The 20,806-nt window shown below is 36.2% G+C and overlaps 1 protein-coding gene across 3 annotated transcripts in view; it reads right to left on the minus strand.

The window, feature by feature from the left end:
• Positions 1-20,806, minus strand: part of SPOCK3 (SPARC (osteonectin), cwcv and kazal like domains proteoglycan 3) — a 211,708-nt gene that overhangs the window by 46,017 nt on the left and 144,885 nt on the right. For all 3 annotated transcript variants that reach the window (XM_040601661.1, XM_040601652.1, XM_040601669.1), the window contains one exon: positions 8,220-8,334. In XM_040601661.1, the coding sequence (XP_040457595.1) occupies positions 8,220-8,334 (115 nt within the window). The remainder of the gene's footprint in view (positions 1-8,219; positions 8,335-20,806) is intronic.

Below are 20,806 nucleotides of genomic sequence, written 5' to 3' on the forward strand. Positions count from 1 at the left end.
GAGTATGCCCTTTACAGCAGTTTCCTATGTTACCTATATAGCCCTCCTCAGATGATCACATAAAAAGCCCTGTGTTTTTTTTTCATGAATGTAAGTTTATCTCTGTTATTTTAGTGAAAATATCAAGTGAGCTCTTACTACAGGATTTATTAGAAATTAACTCAAAAATTGTTGAAAGCAAATTCTTCTATTTCAGTGGCTAATGAAAATGAGTATTTAAAGTTTCACCCACACTGTCACAGCATTTTCCATCTCAGCTGCAGAACCTTCCACTGATTCTGAGCTTTGGGGTGTGACTGCATGTCCCAGCTGCATCCTATCTTTGTATCAGGGCAATATTCCAACCTTGTTTCCATGAAGAACATATCCAAAGACATCATCTGGGAGGATGCTGTCGCACACATCACCCAAATCTTTGAAATAGACTGGGAGACCAGGCTTCTGGGCACATCACAGCACACATTGATCACAGTGTTAGCACAGCTTGACAGAGATATAAAACACAGGCACTTTGTCAAGCTTTTTGGATTTAAGAACAGTTAAATTTCCCCAATGTATGAACTCTAGAGTACAGCAAATTAAGCCAACTGACAACGGATGCTTTTCTTAAATATCTCTGGAAGGTATTTGACCAAGTTAAGAGTTGTCAGCCATACAATCGCCCGCTGTCCTAGCATTCAAATCATGTTTAATGAGGATCTTCCTGTAAATGCAGAAATGCCACATATGTCTTCATTAAGCATATTCCTTTGACTGACATACTCAGTGGGATGTTATCTGCATTTTGTCTCCTATTAGGGTGCTGTGATAATGGAGAGAGTCATACCCCGGGTATTTGGTCCAGGCAACAAAAAGCCCAACTAAAACAGTCCAGCAACACCATTTTGTGTCTTGAAGGTTTTAATTGTTATTAATATCTTATACTTTTTTTATTTATACTTTTTTCATTTTTTTTCATTATTTAGTCAATAAATTTCTCTATATAACCTACACAACAAATAAAGGAGAAACAGAAGGAAATGTTTGCAATGATGCAATAAATGTGGTATCATTTCAGGCAGAATGAATGATGTCTTTCTATCCCAGTTTCTGAATGGATGTGAAACAATTTTATTTCAGAGACTGATATATTCCTTCCTCTACATCATTCTGTGGCTTTTGAGAGATGTTAAATGCACAGAGAAGGCTGTTATCTGTGAGTTCCGATTTTATTTTCTGGAAGGTGGGGTGTGAAAAGTCCATCAACCCCAACTTTCCTAAGAAATACTTACCAATCTAGTATCACTAGTTTTCTGTATCTTGACTAGTAATAGAAGTACGATGCTAGTAAAAAAGAAATCCAACAAAATATTTAGACTGGAAACAAAGTAAATTTCATACAGAAGGAGATTATAGATTAATCCAGATCCTGGCTTATGACAGTCCTACCCTGACTCCTCAACCAGTATCCAATATAAGCCAGAACTGCTCTTTCAGTCAGCTAGAAAATGTAAGGTATTATACCGTAAAAATATATATATATATAAGTTCATATACACTATATTAAATGATGCATAAGAAATAAACAGTTAAAATTTTATGTCCTTATTTCTAAGATGTATATTCCACAGACCTCCGTAGTTCTTTTTGTAGAAAAAACAGACAACATGAGTCTTGAGCTACACCGTGGGAACTAAACAACAGCACAAAATGACTTTCACTTGTCCATCTTTTTTTTTTGTAATGTCTTGAACTAATATTTTTTGGTTATTAAAGACTGAAGATTTTGCTATTGGCATTAATTCCTCTTTCTGAATTAACAAAACCTTTTATTTTAAGTTAATTATTAATCTTTTGTAGAATTTAACAGAAGACTACAGTCAGTAGTACTGACAGGTTAATAGGATGCAAGACTATACAGTGGGTCAGACACGTTTTCAGAATCATTTCATTACAATTAGAATGGCCAAAGTCACCGAACAAAGTTAAACTATCCCCAAAGTAGACAGGTTATTGTAACTTTTACAATAGCTTTTATTTTTGCCTGCTGTTTTCATTCATACTGAAAGAGCAAGAAGAAAAAGTGAACTTTCCATTATACAGCTACAGGTTTTTGTTAAAACCATATTGATAAGCATATCCTTATTCATTAAAGGTTTTCATCACAAATTTTGCATCACACCACATTTGTATCTCCTGAATGAGGACCATTTCAATATATATTTAAAAAAGATAAAATGTAACAGGTTTCAAGTCAATCTGTCATGTTCAATAAATGGACTGTAAACACTTACTTGAGAATATGAGTAGTCTGCTATAGAGAGATACATTTAACATTTTATTAAAAATTCAAAATAGAAAAATCAACACTAAATACACTAAAAAGCAGATGATATTTTTGGGATCATGTCAAGGTATCACTGAGTTTGTCAGGCAATTGCAACGTCATTACTGATATTCATTAACATCAAAAGAAGTTAATGCACCTGAGAAAAGTACTTTGAAGATAACAACCTGCAAAATAAAACATTATTGTGAAGTAGAAAGTTCAGTTGTGACTACATTTTGTCCAACTTCTTATTGATGTTTTCCACCCATTATTAACTATTAAGATTACAAAATGAAATATTTCTTTTTTCTAAAAGAATAGTAAAATTCCTGTACCAAAGCCTTGAAATCAGTTAAGAACTTGAAAGAACTCTGCCACAACCTCACTCTTTCAGATTTTAAAACTTAATTTTTTATTTTCTTTAAGGAATGTCAGCAATATGTACTTATGTTACACAAATTTGTCCATTTGAGCTTCTATTCATCAATTTCAAATCGATTCAGTACAAATCAAACATGAATCAGTACTGGACTAGAAAACTGGAAAAACTGAAATAAAATTTCCTGTTACTTAAATACAGACTGAGAAAAGACACAACTGAAAAAAAAAGAGTAAGTTAAAATTCGAAAAAAAGTGACAAATGACAGAAGAGCACTCAATAAAACTATTTTCTTCTAAAACCCACACTTTTTAAAGGAAAAACTACATGAAGAAAAATGAAAATCTGTTAATGAGACAAGAAAACATTCTGCTAGAAAAGCCTTATCTCATCACCTCTACTTCTCTATTATCGTCACCTAATTTCTCCCAAAGAAATTCTGCTGTTAATGTTTTAATCTCAAGCTGGCTGAAAGGAAACATGATTTAAATAAAGTCACAATCGCCAACTGCCAAAAGCTTTGTAATACACTTTAAATTACTGAAAGAGTACGTTGGTGAATCGTACATTACTAAATTAATGTAACAAAACTTCAAATAAATGTGCTAGTGCAGTAGGTGAAAAAATAGTTTAAAACGTGAACACTAAAACGTAGCAAGTAAGTCTGTATGTCTGTGAAGGTCTAAAACTGAACTTTTGAACCCTTCAAGCACAAGACTGCTACTTGCTAGCTGTGATTGTTATGGGCTGCTGTAAATTTTGATAAAACAGAAGTGGCATTTCCCAAATCCTCCATTAAATTATGAGACATGGGACAGAACTAATTAGGAGGCTGGTTACACATCGTGCCTCTGCACATAGGTGATTAAGTCTGGGAAAACTGGGGCAGGGGTGGTGGGGGTGGTAGCAACTGAAAAAGCAGGTCCTGGAAAAATTGCTTTCTGGAAAGAAGGCGTCCCTGAAAGACGACAGTTAAGATCCTGGCTGGTGGAAAGATGCTGGAAACAAAGAGAGATCCTGGAGATGAGCGAGACACATTGAGGACGAACGCTGGGGGAGTCCCAGGGAGCGTGGCCAGCAACACCTGAAGGTTTCTGCATGCAGCGGCACAGCAGAGGCCAAGGTAATTCTCTGCCTCACTGTCCCAGGTCAGCTGTGCCCTCCTGCCTGGAAGGCAGCTGGGTGGGAGGGTGATGGAGTGTGAGAGATGAAATCAGGTTGACTAAAAGCTCTAATTTTACCAGTGCTTAAACAAATCCCACTATCCAGATGCACTACAGGTTCTCCTTTACTCTGTCTTGCCTGTGATCGTAACAGAACAGGCTAAACTTCATTACAGATGGTAGGCCTACAAGTTCCGACTGATTCTTTTTAGATAGCTAAATATGGAAGATAAGGATGCTTCAGACCCAAAAGGGAATGAAAAAAGGATTGATCTGGTGCTTGTTTTCTGGGCACTTGGGGATGGGTGGGAGGATGGGTGATCTGAATTGCCAGAAGGGAAAGCAGGCAAGGTGTGCAGAGCAAAGTGTTAAAGGTGAACGGGACTTTGTACATCCCTAAAAATGAGTGCAGCTTCTGCATCTAACCCATTGACTGGTCTCATCTTCTTATCCCAGTGATGCAGTTGGTAAGCCTACATTTCACATCATGCATATTTGTTATCCATCAGACTAAAGAGCAGGACTATCAAAAACATTATCCTCTAAGACAGGCAAGGGACAGGGCTCAGTATGTCTCACTGCAAAAGCATCATAGTGTAGAGGGATTTTTGAAGGACCGAGGACATACGTTACCATTGTCTGGGTTGGACAACCCAGGCCTGTTAGTTGAAGCTGCAGAGCAGTTTTAAATAGTCCTGGGAACAAGCAGTGGGAGAAGGAAAACAGGCTATGCACAAACAAGAAGCCAGGTGCAGAGCAAGTCCTGGGAACCGTGAAATCAGCACACTCTCATCGGCACACTCTGATAAGGCACCTGCAGCATGCCCACCAATCAGCGACATGGACCCCCACGTGGCCCAGAAACTTTTATCCAATCACCTGTGTGTAAAGTCGAGTGAGCGGTCGGTTTAAGTTATAAATATAACCTGTTTGTTTAATAAAGTGAGCACAGCATGTAGCCATATTGGTGTGATTGTCGTGACTTGGCCGACTCTCCACGGGGGACCCTCTTCATCATAACTACTCTTTGGAGAAAAAAATGATGCCCAGACAGTGCCAAGAACAGAAGTCTCCCCAAGCTTGTAAAATGTGCAGTGCACAGAAGCCTTCCTCGTTACTGGTTCCACATAACCACTGGAAAAAAGACTCAGAAAAGCTTAGGAAAATAAAGACCTGCAAACTCCAGCTCAGTGAAATCCCTACATTCACAACTGTGCAAGCCAGTATGACCTGGATATCCCAAATCCTGGCACATACTTGAAAAGCAGATTAGGGCGAAAATAGGATACAAGGCAATGGGTATGCCTGGAAAATAAGATAGGGTCCTAGAAGTGCTTCCTCACTTGTCTCTTTATTAGCACCTGTCACTAGTGGTGGTGCCCCCCATTCACTCAGGTTTACCCTTCTTTCTCATTCCACTTCTAAACAACTCCCTAAGCCACTCTTCTCTTCCATACTGCCCATCTTCATTTATTTCTAACTTTGTGTGATCCTTCCCTCTGACACTGCCTGCAGTGCTTTTCAGATCTTTCCTCTCTTTTATGGCAGTACACTAAGTTTTCTTTTGTTTTCTTCTTAAAAATTATTGGAACACCTGATGTAAGTTCATAGCTTATATGACACCCACTGCTTTCACTAAACTGAAACCAAAAGAAAGATATGAAAGACCTTTATTTTATTATGCCTTTTTTTGCTTGTTTTGTTAGCAGTTTATGAATCTTAGTTCTAGATCAACTTCTTAGCCCTTTCATTTTTGGATTCGAGCTAACAGACTATACGCATAGGTCAGGTTCAATGTTATTAAATGTATCACTAAAATGAGCCAGCTTTCAAAAAACACAGAGATGGATTAGATTAACTTCAGAGTTTATTTTCAACTAAGAGTTTCCTATGATTTTATGATTAGGTTCACATCCGGTTTAAGAGGCAATTATGTTTCTCTAAATACTGGTTTAATTTTGCTTCCCAAAGGAGTATGGAGTTCCACACCAAGACTATTTTGGGAAAGTTCCAGGCATACTTTGCTTCCTAGATATACCAAAAATTCACAAGAGTTTGTCAATCTGAAAAAATGAAAAATTGTTCTTAGATAGGGGATGCATTTTAGGAAACCTTCATTTAAGTTATCTCTGAAACTGGAGCACTAATCTTACTTTGCCTCTTTAGTTTTGTCAAATTTCTAAGCAACTGACGTGTATGTATACAGCTTACAACATTTAATGGAGTTACATTTAAAGAAAATAATTGATTGCATTTTTACAACAAAATTGTAACAAATTTCATATTCTGCTACAAGAATGGCTGAAATTTCAGCAGTGATACTCAGCTCACTTTCACATTTCTCATGTCTCCTGGTCTTTGGCCTTGTAAAGAAATTATATTCAGATTTTAATGTTGCAGTAAAATGTACCAGTTTGAAAAGCCCTGTATTTTGCTTGCCCTGACAATCTGTCAGGACAGGATTAGTGTTAATTCCCATACTCGTACAGGATCTTTTTTCTTTCTCTTTTACATAACTAAGCACAAGTAATCTTGATCTCTTGGCAGTATAAATCTTCAAGAAGAATTTAATCCTAGGAGTTAATTCCTAATTAAAAACAATTCCATTTTGTTGAAGCCAATAAAATTTGTCTATAGATTGTTTTCAGTGTTTAAGTACAGCAGTTCCAAAAATAGAATGTGCTTGAAAGAACACACAGAAAGACAAAAGTCACCACACCAGGTGAAACAGCTTCCAGCAAAGAAAATGCTAATTTTATTTTGGTAAAAACTGAGGGCAATGTTACCATATTAAAAAAATTATCACTGGAGAATGGTAGGTCTACTACGCACAGAGAGTTGCTTCTTGGCTCATTATCTTGATTTCCCTTCATGCCCACTGCTAAAGAAATATCCCCATATCTATGCTGGGGTTGCAGACCGTGCTGCTAGTGAGAACTGCGTCAGACTGCACTGCACATCTTACCCACGTAAGGCTGCCTCTGCCAGTGGTTTCCATTCAGGCTGGCAATGTGAGCAGATGACAGGTTTATCTATTTATTTACAGTTACCACATGAAATTGTAAATTAATGCTTTATAAAACCTCAAGGCTGTATTGCTTTGCAGAGGTTTTATAGCATAGGGAGCATTTAATTACACATATTCGATTAATATGTAATTCCAAAATCAATGACAATGCCAAAGACCAAAAAAACGGCCTTAAGGAGTGCTTCAGAGCAGTTTTTAAATTGAATTGTAATCCTGCCCAAAGCTCGGTGTTTGCAGCGGTCATCTATATTCACTGTTAAAAGAACATTAATTCATTTTTTAAACTAAGAAAAAACCCCAAAGTTTTGGCAGTACTACAGCTTATCATACAAACGATAAGATTCTCTTGCAAAATAAATTTGGAATAGCATATTAAGCCATAACGAAATACCAGTATTAACAAAATCCAGGAATGTAACGCTGGTTTATTCTTGCAAGGGTGCTACACAAAAAACCCTATGATCTTCAAAAACTAATTTTGGTGTATTTCCAATGAGGATACAGGATATTTGTGCACAAAGATTTTAGCTTACTCATAAAAATTGTGACTAGACAGAAAGAAGAAAAATTAAATCTAACAGAGATCAGTCTGAAGAAATAAAAAAATGCAGACCTCCAGTCAAGCTGTTCTTGGATTTCAGGTCCATGGTGGCCTAAAACTTTACACTACCAAGGCTCTCCATTCAGGAATTATATCCTCTTTTGTATAACAACCGCCTTTCAAAGTCAGCTGGGAATCACTGAAATACAAATACACTTAGCCACATTTTTTTTTTTTTCTCCAGTTTCACCGATGGTTAAGAAGCAGTGCAAAGCAACTGCATTTTCCAGCAGCCTAATGTCATGCATGGTCCAAAAGGAGGCGGATTTATTCCTATCAAACACTTTTCAAACAAAGAACCCACTTTTAAATGACAGCCTTTAGTAATAGTTCCATAGTTTAAGTGCAACTGCTTGCTCCCATGACAGTAATAAGGACTTTTAATTTTTCCTTTTTTCTATTAAACTTCATTTTCTTGAATAGTCAGTTGAAAACAGTGATGAACAAGGAATAAATTTTTCTTTGTCTTAAGTACAGCCATAAGCATCTTGAGGAATATTAAAGAGTGAAAAAAGAACAACAACTCATATTACAATAGCTTAATTTGAAAAATACAGCGATATTTTACTGTAGGCACAATTTTAAAAACTACAGCAAAGAAAAAAAAACTTGAATAAAATAAAGCTGGTTTTATTCAATAATAATCATTGTCTGTGATCACTGTACTCTTCAGTGAACAAAATATTATTTCCTTCTAGAAACAAGCTGTTAAAAATATCACACAAATTACTATCACTCACCTCTCCTATCATTTTTGCCTGCATTTGTGGATTTGTCAGAAGGGCAAGGGCAACGTCCTTCGCATTTCACTGAGATTTGTTTTCCTGAGACACAGGCTTGATAGTCTAATTTGCACTGTAAGGAGAGAGAATGACTATCATTAATATAAACATCCTTTATAATAAAAATTATAGCTCTTGAAGTATTTTGAAGGAATCTTTCATGAAGTGCTTAAATCTCTGCAGACATAGGTGCTAGGAAAAACTTCTGCAGTATATGCTACCTTTGTACTAAGAATTAGATTAGATGGGAGGTAGAAAGTTTTTGTTCTTGTTCCCTAACCTGGCTACAGTTTCAGGCTCAATTCAAGCGTAAATGCACTCGTGGTGTTAGACTGATTTGTATATGCATACTAAATGGCAGTAGACTGCATTGATTTTGTTTGTATTATATGAACAAATAAACAATGTAACAATATTAATTATTGATAGGAAGTGATTAACAGTGAATTATTACAGAATTTATTAAATTTTCTACCTTTAAAGTGACAGTATTCTAGTAAAAAGCAATAAAAAATGAAACTGAAAGCTGTGCCTGATGCAATTCTGCACAATGAGTCTTCTCCAATATAGAAACAGTTTGTGTGGTTCTGATCTGTAGACTTAGACCTCCAATCCAGGAACCATACAAAAATTAACTAAATCTAACCAAGAAATGGTGTTTCAAGCATATAAAAGTAACATAGTTAAAGACCATATACATAGTAAATAGCATTATTGTAAACATTGTCATTCTTACTGAAAAGCTGAACTTGTATTCCAACAGAAAAGTTCTTGACCTACAGATCTTTCTGCAGGATATTTTGCCAACGTAGTATCAGAAAAAAACAAACCAAAACAAAGGAAAAAAAAAAGCAGTTAAGAGCTTTTTCAGAAAAGGAAAGGAAAGGAGTAAGACTGTTATGGAGAACACTTCATCCGTGAGCAAAGGATGGACGATATCTCATTGGTCAGGTAAGAGAAATATAACTTAAAAGTGTAGGAGTCAGAAAACCAGTTCAAGTAACAAAAATATGAAGGGTTTTCTATGTATCACAACACTTCAGAAGTACAGTCTCACCAGAAATTGTGCCTTTTATTCCTTGATTGTCTTCTGTTTGGGTATCTAACTTCAGTTTAATGCAATTCCATTATACAATTACCAGGATTTCTGGCAAACCCTGAAGTTGACGTCTCTCACACACCTAAAAATGGATAAGGGGTGGGAGCACTGTAGCTGTGTGAGAATAAAGGAGCCTCCCGAAAAACTGCACTCAAGGTTTTCACTAGTATGCAGATGTAAGTACTGTGAATTTACAGAACTTTATCTACGTTTTATGCAGGCTTCTAACCCTGTCACACTCCCATGCATTTCTCTACCTAGCGCAAGATGAACTGCATCACTGTATTGAAATAATATCTTTTTGCACCACTGCCAATACCAAAAAGACATATTAGAAGAGAGGAAATAATACATCAAATTTTGTGTATTTGCGTAAAATCATTATCATAGTTCAGTTTTGAATGTGCTACCTTTGGCCAAAAAGGCATGGTTAAAGGACACTGGGGCTAAAAGAATCTTTTAATTCTAATGAAAAAGAACAACAGATCTGCTCCAGCTGAAAGCTATACAAATAGCATTAGTGTCTCACAAAGGACCATAAAAGCACAGCAAAACAAACTGCTCTGTGCACGTTGACTATGAAACAACTGAATAGCTTTTGTATCCTTGCACAATTATCCTGGCTGCATAGCAAGGGTGCTTGCATTAGCCACGATGCCTGCCAGACCTCCTTTCAGACAGTGTGTGAACTAATTCATATTTTAATACTTGAAACAATCTTCAGAGCTAGTAGAACGGATCATAGCCCAAATATAATACATGTTTCTATTGAAAAGAGATACCTTCCTTTACTTAAGATCTGAGAACTGTTATTGTTCATTCTTAGTAGCTTAAGGAATCAAAGCTACACGTATCTGTGCTTTAGGCTTTCATTACTCATGCTGGTGACTGAACGTAATCAGACGACCACTTAAAATTGGACATATAATCCCATTTCAGGTTTGTTTTATGGAGAATCACAATACGATGAGTGCAAAATAAATACTTTTTTTGAATATTTCTTTAATTCTATTCTCGAGATATTATTTTTTACAAACTCCAATGCTTCTATATTGTTCCACTTGAAGGTTGCTGAAGGAATGAGTAAATACTTCAAAGCTGCTCCAGCTAACATAGTACGTTGAGTTTAATCCTTTTGATTCATTTTTATTTAAAGTTGTCTATCTGGTCCTATTTGCAAACAATACTGTTCTTTTAAATGTGAAGAAAAACTTAATGCCCAACCCTTGCCACAGTCACTGCCACCTGTGTCAGTGAGTGCAAGGTCACTAACACTTCCCAAGCAGTACTCCCATTCACAGGCATGCCAACCCTTACACTCACTGAACTAATTTTATGGACAGGCAGGCAGCAGAGACAGGTATCTTGTCTCCAGAAACAAAACAAAATCATGGTGCTTGTGTAAGTCAGAAATGAATCAATAGGCTGTTCCGACAATATTCTGTGAGCTAATGACAGCAGGAACGTAACTGGTTAAAACCTCTTATCCTTGTTCCCTAAACAAACAGTGCACTGGGATACTGCCAAGGCAGCTCAGCTAAATAACGGCGGGTCAGGCTCCCCTCAGCGTCACTTTCAAACTCATAAAAAAAAGCAAGCAACATACCTGGGATAAAAACTATAGAAAAAGAAACATGGCATAAAGAATATGCGGACACAATAAGAAGCAGTGATACAAAGGAAAGGTAGTGCTGGAAAGAGTGATGAATTTTTTTTATTTATTTATTTTTTTTGTGGGGAAAATATCTGAATAGTTTAAACAGCAGAAAAATACATGAACTATAATGTTATAGTACTAAAATGATTCCCGTGTATTTGGCTTTATTAGTGACTTTTCTATATGAAGAAAATATGTCATGCTGCTTGTTCTGCTTTCATCACAATCCCTCATATGCATGAAAAAATATCATTTTACTTCTGAATATATCTAGCATTTTACTTCTGATCTAGATTCCCCTTTCCTCTTAGCATATCAGTTTTCTACACTGGAGTTTCACTTTGTCTCATTTGTATGTTTGATTCTAAATATGCTTCCATTGTTTGAATTTTCACACATTTTGTTTCAAGACAGAAGAACAGGTATTTCTGACTTCAGAGCAATATGCTGCATAGTGCTAAAAAAAAAACAACAACAAAACAAACCAAAACACAAACCCCTTTCAATACAAAAAATATGTACGATGTCAAGGTCTCTTGGCAACATATTTCATAATGAAAAATTCCTAATTTCTGTACTGTCAAGTGCCCCACAGAAAAACACAATTTGTTTACTCATATTCTGCTTGTTTAAAAACCTGTTCAGTCTTAAATGGACTCAACATTCTTCAACATTTGCTCAAAGCAGTTGTTTAGTGAACTACAGACAAGCAATTAAAATCTGTGGGAAGAACATCAAAGAATATATGTCATATTTAGACATGACTCAGGCAGCTTTACTGTTACTACAGTAAAGATGAGAACAGTTATATTACTGGAACAACTACTACAGTGTACGTTGTTTTGATATACCTGAGCTCTGCTCTTAGAACTACTGTCACAGAGTTAGGAAGATTAAATGACAATAATATATTTCATTAAGTTCTGCCACTTTCCGTTCCAAAGCAGCTACCTGCCAAAGACTGCGAAACGGACTTCTGTATACTGTACATAAAAAGAGTCTAGTTTTGCCCCAAAATGCAAAAAAAAACCAAACAACCCACTTTTCCATGGCAAAATAATGAAAAAATGAAAATACAAGGGAAAAACCCTATTATTTGTATGTGCATTTGACTGGCGTAAATACAAGGACAGGATACACTTACTACAGTAAGTTCCAAAGAAGCCCAAATTCCCTTGTACTTGTAAACCAAGTTCAAGCTAAATATCATATGTTTCTACATATACACATTTGTCTTTAGAAACCCCCCAAACCATCCTCCTGTGCCCAACTGACCTAATTTTTCAAGTGTGAATGACAGTATGCAATTCATTAATATACGGGGAGGCCACTGATAAAACCTGTGACTTTGGAAAACTTGGTAAACTTCAAATACACAGGAAACCTCCAGGGAAAGCAGTAACACGTCAGCACAAATGTCACGTATACACAGGTAAAATCTCTATGCAACGCAAAAAAGAGTATTTGGATAATAATTATACAATCTAGAAGTTTTCAAATTAGTTGAATTTGATAGCTGCACCTGACCACTTGAACTGGCTGAGCAATCTTGTAGCCATTGAGAAACTGTGAAGGAAAGAAAATGTACTATTAGACTGTAAATGAATGAAAGATGAAGAAAATAAATAATGAGTGGAAATATTATCTCAGAAATCCTAGAAAAAAAAAGCAGATTTGAAGCTTGGTTTCTGGGCAACTAGAAGAAAGGAGATGGACCATGCTATAGGGTTTTATCAGGCAAACAGTTTCATTCGATGGAGGAACGTCTAGAAAACAGAGATATAGCAGACTGCAAGTACCTTGATTTTACTGAGGCTTGTCACACTCTTTTTTGTATTGCAACATGCTAAGCCATACTGGGAAGTATGCTATTTGTGTGCTTACGTTGTAAGATGAGTACAAAACTAGTGGGAAGTGGCCTCAGAGAGCAGCGATCAATGGCTCACTTAAAAGGGAAGGCTGCACTGAGCGGACTTTTGCAAGGCTGAGTCACAACCCTGGAATTATTCCGCCTTATCATTAATGGCTTAGAAGATAAAATAAAAGATATCCTATTAAATATGCAAGATTCTGGAATAACTGTTAAAGATAGTAAGATAATAACAATACTCGTATTATTGAAATAGGCTATAAATATAATGCTATTCAATATAGAAAACTGCTATATTGTACTCAGGTAGACATAATAATCATGTTTAAAATAAAACCTATGAAACAACTGGCTAGACATCCATTCCAAAGGAAAAATAAAAATTAGTGATCATTATGAACAATTGAATGGTATTTAATACCATTACTGTAACAGGATATATAAAGAGGATTGCAACCTACAAAATATGTAAAATAATCCCGCACAGCTCTGGCATTGCTTACAATAAAGCACCCTGCTCAGCTTTGTGACAAGGTTTCAAACAAGATAGGAATTAATTGGAAAATGTAAACAAACAAACAAAAGTAACAGAAATTATCAAAAGCCTAGCAAACAGTCACTAAGAAACCAAGGAAGAGACTCAAGCAGTGGGGATGTTCAATGTTGAGAAATGAGGATTCACGTAAAAAGCTGTCAAACAGGTAAAAGGCATCTGAAAGATCCCTGAAAAGAATCCCACGACAAATGTTACAAGAAATAATTGGCTTAAATGGCTACAGAAAAGTTTCAGATTAGATACTAAGAAGACTTGCTATTAATAAGGGTAGTGAAGTATTAAAATAAATTGTTGGAGAAGTTTATTGAATCTTAATCACTGTCTTTAGAATCAGGATTAGCTAAACCTGTCAGGATTGACACCTGTGTGGTTTATCTTGCTTTGAGGAAATGAGTGGGCGCAGGATGGCATCAGGCCTATTCAGTGGGGAAGTACAGGGCAGCCCTGCTCTGGGCACGAACCAGCGTCAAGAGACTATTGCTTGCATGAATCTTGTTTATTTGCTGGGGAGATTGAAAGACGTGTAATGAATGAACTAGAGAAAATGCATGAAAGAAAAGGAAAATAACACTTATGCTGGTCGATGGATCTTAGATAACTCCAGCAAAATTCTGTTTGATACTGAGTGTATTTGTGCTCTCCTGAGCTCCTGACACCTGAGATTTGATTTGGGAACATGTTAAGTATTTTTCAATAAACTAAAATAAAATTGAGTTGAACATACAAATGCTTTGTCATGTGAAATACGAAAATAGAAGTCTTTCAATTGGATACCAAAATCTCAGAAATAACTGGCTTTGCTTCCATTTATCTGCAGAACCATCTTCGATTTGTAAAACAAGACACTCATATCACACAGAGGGACTGTGTGTGAGACTGTAAATTAGTTACTATTTGCAGACTTCTCAGAATATACAGGGAATAAAGACATATTAAAGCAGATGAGGAATTTAGTTTAACTGTGTGGCTACTGTATAATAAAAGACATAAGACTGTACTGAACAGTGCAGAGAAAACAAATTACTGATTAGATACAAGAGAGGAATGTCTGTTTTGTGTGTTAAGTGAATCGAGAGCCCTGTGGAAGAAACGACAACAGAGTTAAGACTGCATCGCACGTCTACCCAAAAAGACAGACAAACAGCGCTTGTGCAATGTTAACTTGGCATTTCCCAGTATTTTATCAATTAGCTTTTTCTCACAGACTAATTTCCGTTCCTTTTTGAGAACGCTACTACCTCAGAGGTAAGATAACATTTCTCCACCATATTTTTGTCTTGTCAGGAATATCTAGCAGCTTTAAAATAACTACCTAAAGCTAAGTAATTCTCTCATCTAAGCTAAGCAATTTCTCTGGCAAGCAAGGAACAGAAGCTCACACGCTAGTGCCTTCGGATGCCATCTCAGATGCTCCCTCCAGCTCCTCCTTGCCTTCCCCCCATACAGACCATGCAGCTGGAAGCAGAGCTGGTACACCCTACAGATAAAGATGGAGGTCGGCTGCCAGGGCGATCACCTGGCCTCCCAACGCGTACCCCATCCATCACGTGCTTCAAGCCCTTAATATTGAAAGACTGAAGTTTGGAGAGATACATCAACACACACTTTTCTACCATATAACTTTGCAGCATCAATGAAGTGCAAATTCGATGTGAATTACAGTCTTTTAGAAATTTTCATCTGGTGAGGTATATGACACTTACAGAAATGCTTTCTAGAACACCATCACATTTAATGCTGAGCATTTAGTAAATTACTTTTTAGACAACCAATAACTACTACTTATGCAACTGTAGAAAGTGTTTAATCTTTGAAAGGTAACTGTCACTTTTAATTGTACCTTGTCTCAATAATGAGAGCTCTGTAAATGTCCAGGACTTTCCTGTGCATTTAGAATTAAATAGGGCACGCCATCTAATTCTAAGAAAAAAATGAACTGATGGATAATTAACTTCAGAGTCACCTAATAATTATTAGGTCATATGCTACAAATACTTAATTTGAACACATACTTCCATATAGGGACAAAGTTAATAGGTTTTTTTTCTTATTGTTACCAACTGTGGTCATGACAATGGTTCTGACACCAACCAGTGAGAGGAGAGAGAGTAAGAGGCCCTACTTCTGACTCCTCAGCTCTTCCACACCCTTGTTCACCCAGCTCCAACCAACCTTCCAGGGTATGGAAGAGGAGAATAAGTGATCTAGTGGAGGTGAAAATGGGGATATCGGTAGGCATTGGAGAATTCCAAAATCTTACCACCGTATTTGACAAGTTGTCCACCACAGCCTTCTGCACTGCCACCTACCAACTGAATGTTCACAGGTCAAGCAGAGAAACCTAGCTGTTATAGCATAAATAAATAAATTGAATGGCTGAGAGAATTTGGAATATCCTCTCAAATTTACATGTTCCTACCAAAAATGCTCACAATTCTTCCCTATTTTCTAGATGATCAACAATGGGCGGTTAGAAGACTTTTGTAGGATAAGAAAAGAGCTCTTTGCTAGAGTACCACAAAGATAAATGCTGAAGAAGAGAATGAAGTGCTTCTTCCAGCATAATCATGTGTCTTATTGGTAGAAATCTCTGCTGTAGAGCTCCCCATTCATGCATCAATACACATCCCCGCTTTCTCTCCGTTTTTAGAACCTGGTATATGACACTGAAAAGATAATCTCTGATTACCAGTACTCAGTACCGTGTGCTTTCAGCTTCATTTCATGCTATTTTGCTTATCCATGTTCCCCGTTTTCTCACTTTATCCCTGTTTCACAAAGCTTACATACAGTCCCCTGGTCCAAATTTGCTTCTGCTGTTTTTTGTGCAAATTGCTACATGAAATAATGGCCTCAGATTTGAGCCCTCTAAAGTAAAATATGTAAGAAATTCTGATATGTTTTAACTGGGTTGGTGATTCTTGTCACTAATTATGGGGGCAAGGTGGGCAGAGTGAATACTGCTCAGGTGATGTTCCAGGTGGAAATCCTTTCAAGGATCCACCTGATTTTCAAATCAGCCATCTGAATTTTCAGGCACCCAACCACTCTGGTAAATATATACATCACCATCTTATTCTATACATTTTGCAAACAGGTAAACTAATATTTTATACCATCAAAGCAGCACGTAAAGCTTAATAAATGCGAAGTGACAAAACCCTGAACTACTTGAAAAATACTATTTCCAGTGAATTAAGAAGTATTAATAATAATGCTTCTAGTAATTTTTGTGTAAAAAAACCTTACTACATTACCTCATATCTGAATTAATGTTTCAATATTCCTTAGAGAAAATAAATTCTATAAAAACCAAAGTATTTCAAATATATATTAAAAAAAAAACGAAAAAATATTTACGAGTGTGTTTTAAAAAAACAGATTAACAAAAGGGATGAAAATATATAACCATATTACTCTTACCTATATTATTCCTTCTGATCTTGGCTTATTCAAACATTATAAACACTAACACAGTTTTAAAATATACTAATAGCTTCTTGTAAGTGTGCTTAATAAAAAATATCCTTCAGACATACACACGCATATACTTCAAGTCTATAAATTCTGGCTCTTATTCAGAGCTCTTGTCCATATAGTCTAAATTTCAGCACTTCATCAGGCTCCTTGTTTCAAATTTCAACATATTTAGCAGACCCAAGCTACAGATGCACCGAATGTTCCCTCAACACCATATGTACATGAGATCCTTGGTGTATCTCATTCCTGGCATTCACAATTTTGTAGTTTGGAGAAAATTTCTAGAGAGATAGAAAAAGGAATATTGCTCAGACAAAACCAACATTTTTCAAGTTCCCGCTTCAAATTTAAAAATTAATATTCAAAGAAAAATTTAAAATGTGAGCAAAACCATTGAGTTCTGCTAAAACATCATCTTCATAACAGTATATTGGTTCAAAATCAGCCAAAAAAGTTCTTCACTGATTTTCATCTGACACGCAAATTTCTGAGTAATGGCAATGGAAAATGAAAGCAATGGCAAAACTACAAAGCCTTATAAAATATGACACAAATAGCTTGCAAAAGCACGGAATTTTTTGTTAAAAGAATCTGCTTATTGCTTATTAACATGCATTATCACTGTATTTTTAATGTGATATGGCTTCCTAAGCCATGCTCGCTGATTGCATTAGTAAGTAAACAAGTTCAATTTATGTAATTATCTCTAAGTTGAAATATTTATAAAGTGATATGTGAGCTAAAATAGCATCTAAAGGGCGTGCTCATTAGTCCTCAATTACAGGAAAAATAATGAAAGTAACGAAAGTTATGTGCATGGACCTATAGCTAGTCCATGCTGGGTTATCCCATCCAAGATTCTAAGATATTTAAACTATACTATGTCAATTGCGGGGGAAAAAGGGGAAAACAAAAAAATTAATTCTGTATAGCTACTTACATTTAAGTGAAACCTTCATCTGTTTGGCTTGGAAATTTGACATACCACACCTAAGCCCTCAGTGTTCTTACCACCACATTGCCTCTACAGCTCTTAACTCTGTTCTTTCACCCACCTAAGAATGTATGCTAAAATTTATTTTAACTCAAAGAACCGAATTTTATTTATTAAACAGACCAAGACAGAAGGCTCCATGTGCTATCAGTGAAGGAAATGTTTATGAAATTCCACATTCATAATGGTTTTCACCCTGTGAGGCAATAAACATGTTGTTGCGCAAGTGGGAGTTAATATTCCAAAGTACGGCTGGTTTTCCCGGGATTACATGTATCTCTTCTTGAACTCAAAGAGATATATCTTGTGTAGAGATGCTCAGAACTTTCTTAGGTTCTTAAGTTCTTAAGCCTAAATCTTCCTAATTTTTGCTGTTAGTACTTAATTTCTAAAATGTACAAAAGATTTCCCTGTTCTGTTGCAAACATACGTGGATTAAAAACTGGACAAAACAAAGCCAAGGCTCCACATGTAATTTTCTGAATGAAGAGCTAGAGCGGCAAATGTTGCCACAAACCCTAATTTTTATCTTCCACTTAGCCCATGGTGGCCTATGATGTTCCTTTTTTTTTTTTTCCTCTGAAACTTTGCTATGATTCAGAGGACCCACCTCTGATACTCAGTCATATTTTCAGTTTGCTGTCTGTCTCTCAATTCTCATCATTGTCTAGATCTGTTCTTTCAGGACTTAATTTATTCCTTCAGACTTTTTTTTCTTGTTTACTCAAGATCTCATGCAAGAGTACATCTGTTTGTTCAGAAATACTCAGTTTCACTTTGATCTCATGATTGATGTAAAAACCCAAGCAAGCAGAGCATGCAGCATTGTCTTAACTTGTGGAAGAGAGGTCTATTGTTACTTGCTTCTTGCAAATTTAGCAGAGATCAGACAGCTCAGAAGTCATCGGGCATGTAAATAAACACTTCAGACAAGAAATGACCGCAGCTGGGATAGATCACAACCACACCCCTGAAGAAAACTGATAAAGGTAGAATAAAGGCATATTTCCTGAAGGACTCCGTATTCTCAGGAGAACCTTAAGAATTTAGTTGAGGCTAAAACATTCTGAACATCAACAATTCATTTCTTCAAGGTTTCTTCTTCTTCTTTGGGTTTTCTTAGGGGTTTTCCCCCCAAGAGGGAGTATGGCACGTGTACATTAACATTTCAAAGGCTCCTGAAGTGAAGAGGAACTTCACAGCAACAGCCAGTGTTGTGAAATTCACAAAACCCAGAAACTTCTGGATGTGTGTTTCCATATGTGGCTTTGGATATTTTAAAGTGAAATCATTTTGGGAAGGAAGTGAATGCAGTTACCAGGCAGCCCATGAGAAAACCTGAATCCCAGACAGCTTTCTGTAGTCTGATTGAAGAACTGTTTTATTTGAGAGCCATAAATGTAATATGCCTGAGCTCTGATAACATGTATTTGTCTAGTATCACAATGCTGAATGCCAAGTATGTCTTATTAAAGCCCACTAAATAAGATTAATATGCATATAACTGAACATCACACAAACATCATCCCCCTTTCGATAATAATTTTTAAATTCTAAATTACAGATGTATTATAAGCAGAAAATCTTAATTATATAAAATCATAGTATACCGGCATCAGAACGTCAGAAATACTGAAAATGTGAAGGAATATTCAAACAATCCTGATATGTCTGAATTTGTTTTCAGTCAAGTATCTACACGGTAATTGGTTCATGTTACAATATTTCATTGTGAGCTTCTCAAAACTGGAAATAATTAGAAAAAAAAAAGGGTTAGTCTTGGAAGATGATTCTTTAATGTTACAGATGTTATACCTCACTGACATCTGCTAAATTACTAGAACTGAACATTTTCGTTTTCTCTGGGAGAGTATTAGCTTATAGCACTGCTGGTCTAAATTTCCATTACGGTGTCTGATGTTGCTACTTGAAATTTCACAGTATTTCAGTTTCTTGCTAAGTGCAAGCATGACCTACATTGACAGTGTGTAAAAATATCTGTTTAGAAGCTGAACACTTTGTCCTGTTTGATTAAGAAATTTAATTGCAAGTTCTAAAAAAAATTAATTTGAATAATTACATTTTTTTTCTAGTAATTTTCATTTCATTTGCTGTTCTGTAGCTGTTCAAATGCTTCCTGTTCTGTTAATTGCTAAAGAAATTGAAATGGCTAAGTAATGTTAAGGACATCTTTTCTGCCTGCTACATCTAAGTTGTTCCAAAACCCTTCTTAAAAAGAAAAATAGAACTGATTTTTAAGTAAATTAAAGATGCAGAAAACGGGAACAGGCTCTGTTTTAAAGCAACAAAATGATCCATGGGTTCACTGCTACTTGATAAGCATACATTTACATTCCACTGTGATTAAGAGAAGACAAGGAGACATATTCAAGGAAAAAAAACCTCAAGGTTCCAAGGTTTAGTGCACTGGGAAGTGATGTCTGATTTAAATATGCTGTAAAAACAAACGGTGCATTGGAATTCAGAAAAAAAAAAATAGAAGAAAAAAAGACAGCCAGCATTTAAGTTAAATTTTTGGGTGGGTTTTTTGGTTTTTTTTTTGTTGTTATTCTTTGTTTGTTTTAAGGTACCATTGTGTAGCTACATGTTTTATCCTACAGGATATTTAGGAAAATGGCCCCCTTTAAGGATCCAAACTTACTGACTTCCATGGCACACTGGTGATAGGGAGAGAGAGGGAAACTGCTTTCGGGGGGTGGGTGGGGTGGGGAACAACCCTATAATCCTCCCATTCATACACCTATAGTAAAATGAGAAATGTCTTTTTGGTATATTTTCTTCCATTTCCTCACATATCTGGAGTGCCGCCTTGAGTACAAGGACAATTTAGATGGCCATGGCTCTCCCTTGCCCTTGGGACAGGAAAAA

This window comes from Falco naumanni, chromosome 1, assembly GCF_017639655.2.
Source record: "Falco naumanni isolate bFalNau1 chromosome 1, bFalNau1.pat, whole genome shotgun sequence".
NCBI classification, from domain to species: Eukaryota; Metazoa; Chordata; class Aves; order Falconiformes; family Falconidae; genus Falco; species Falco naumanni.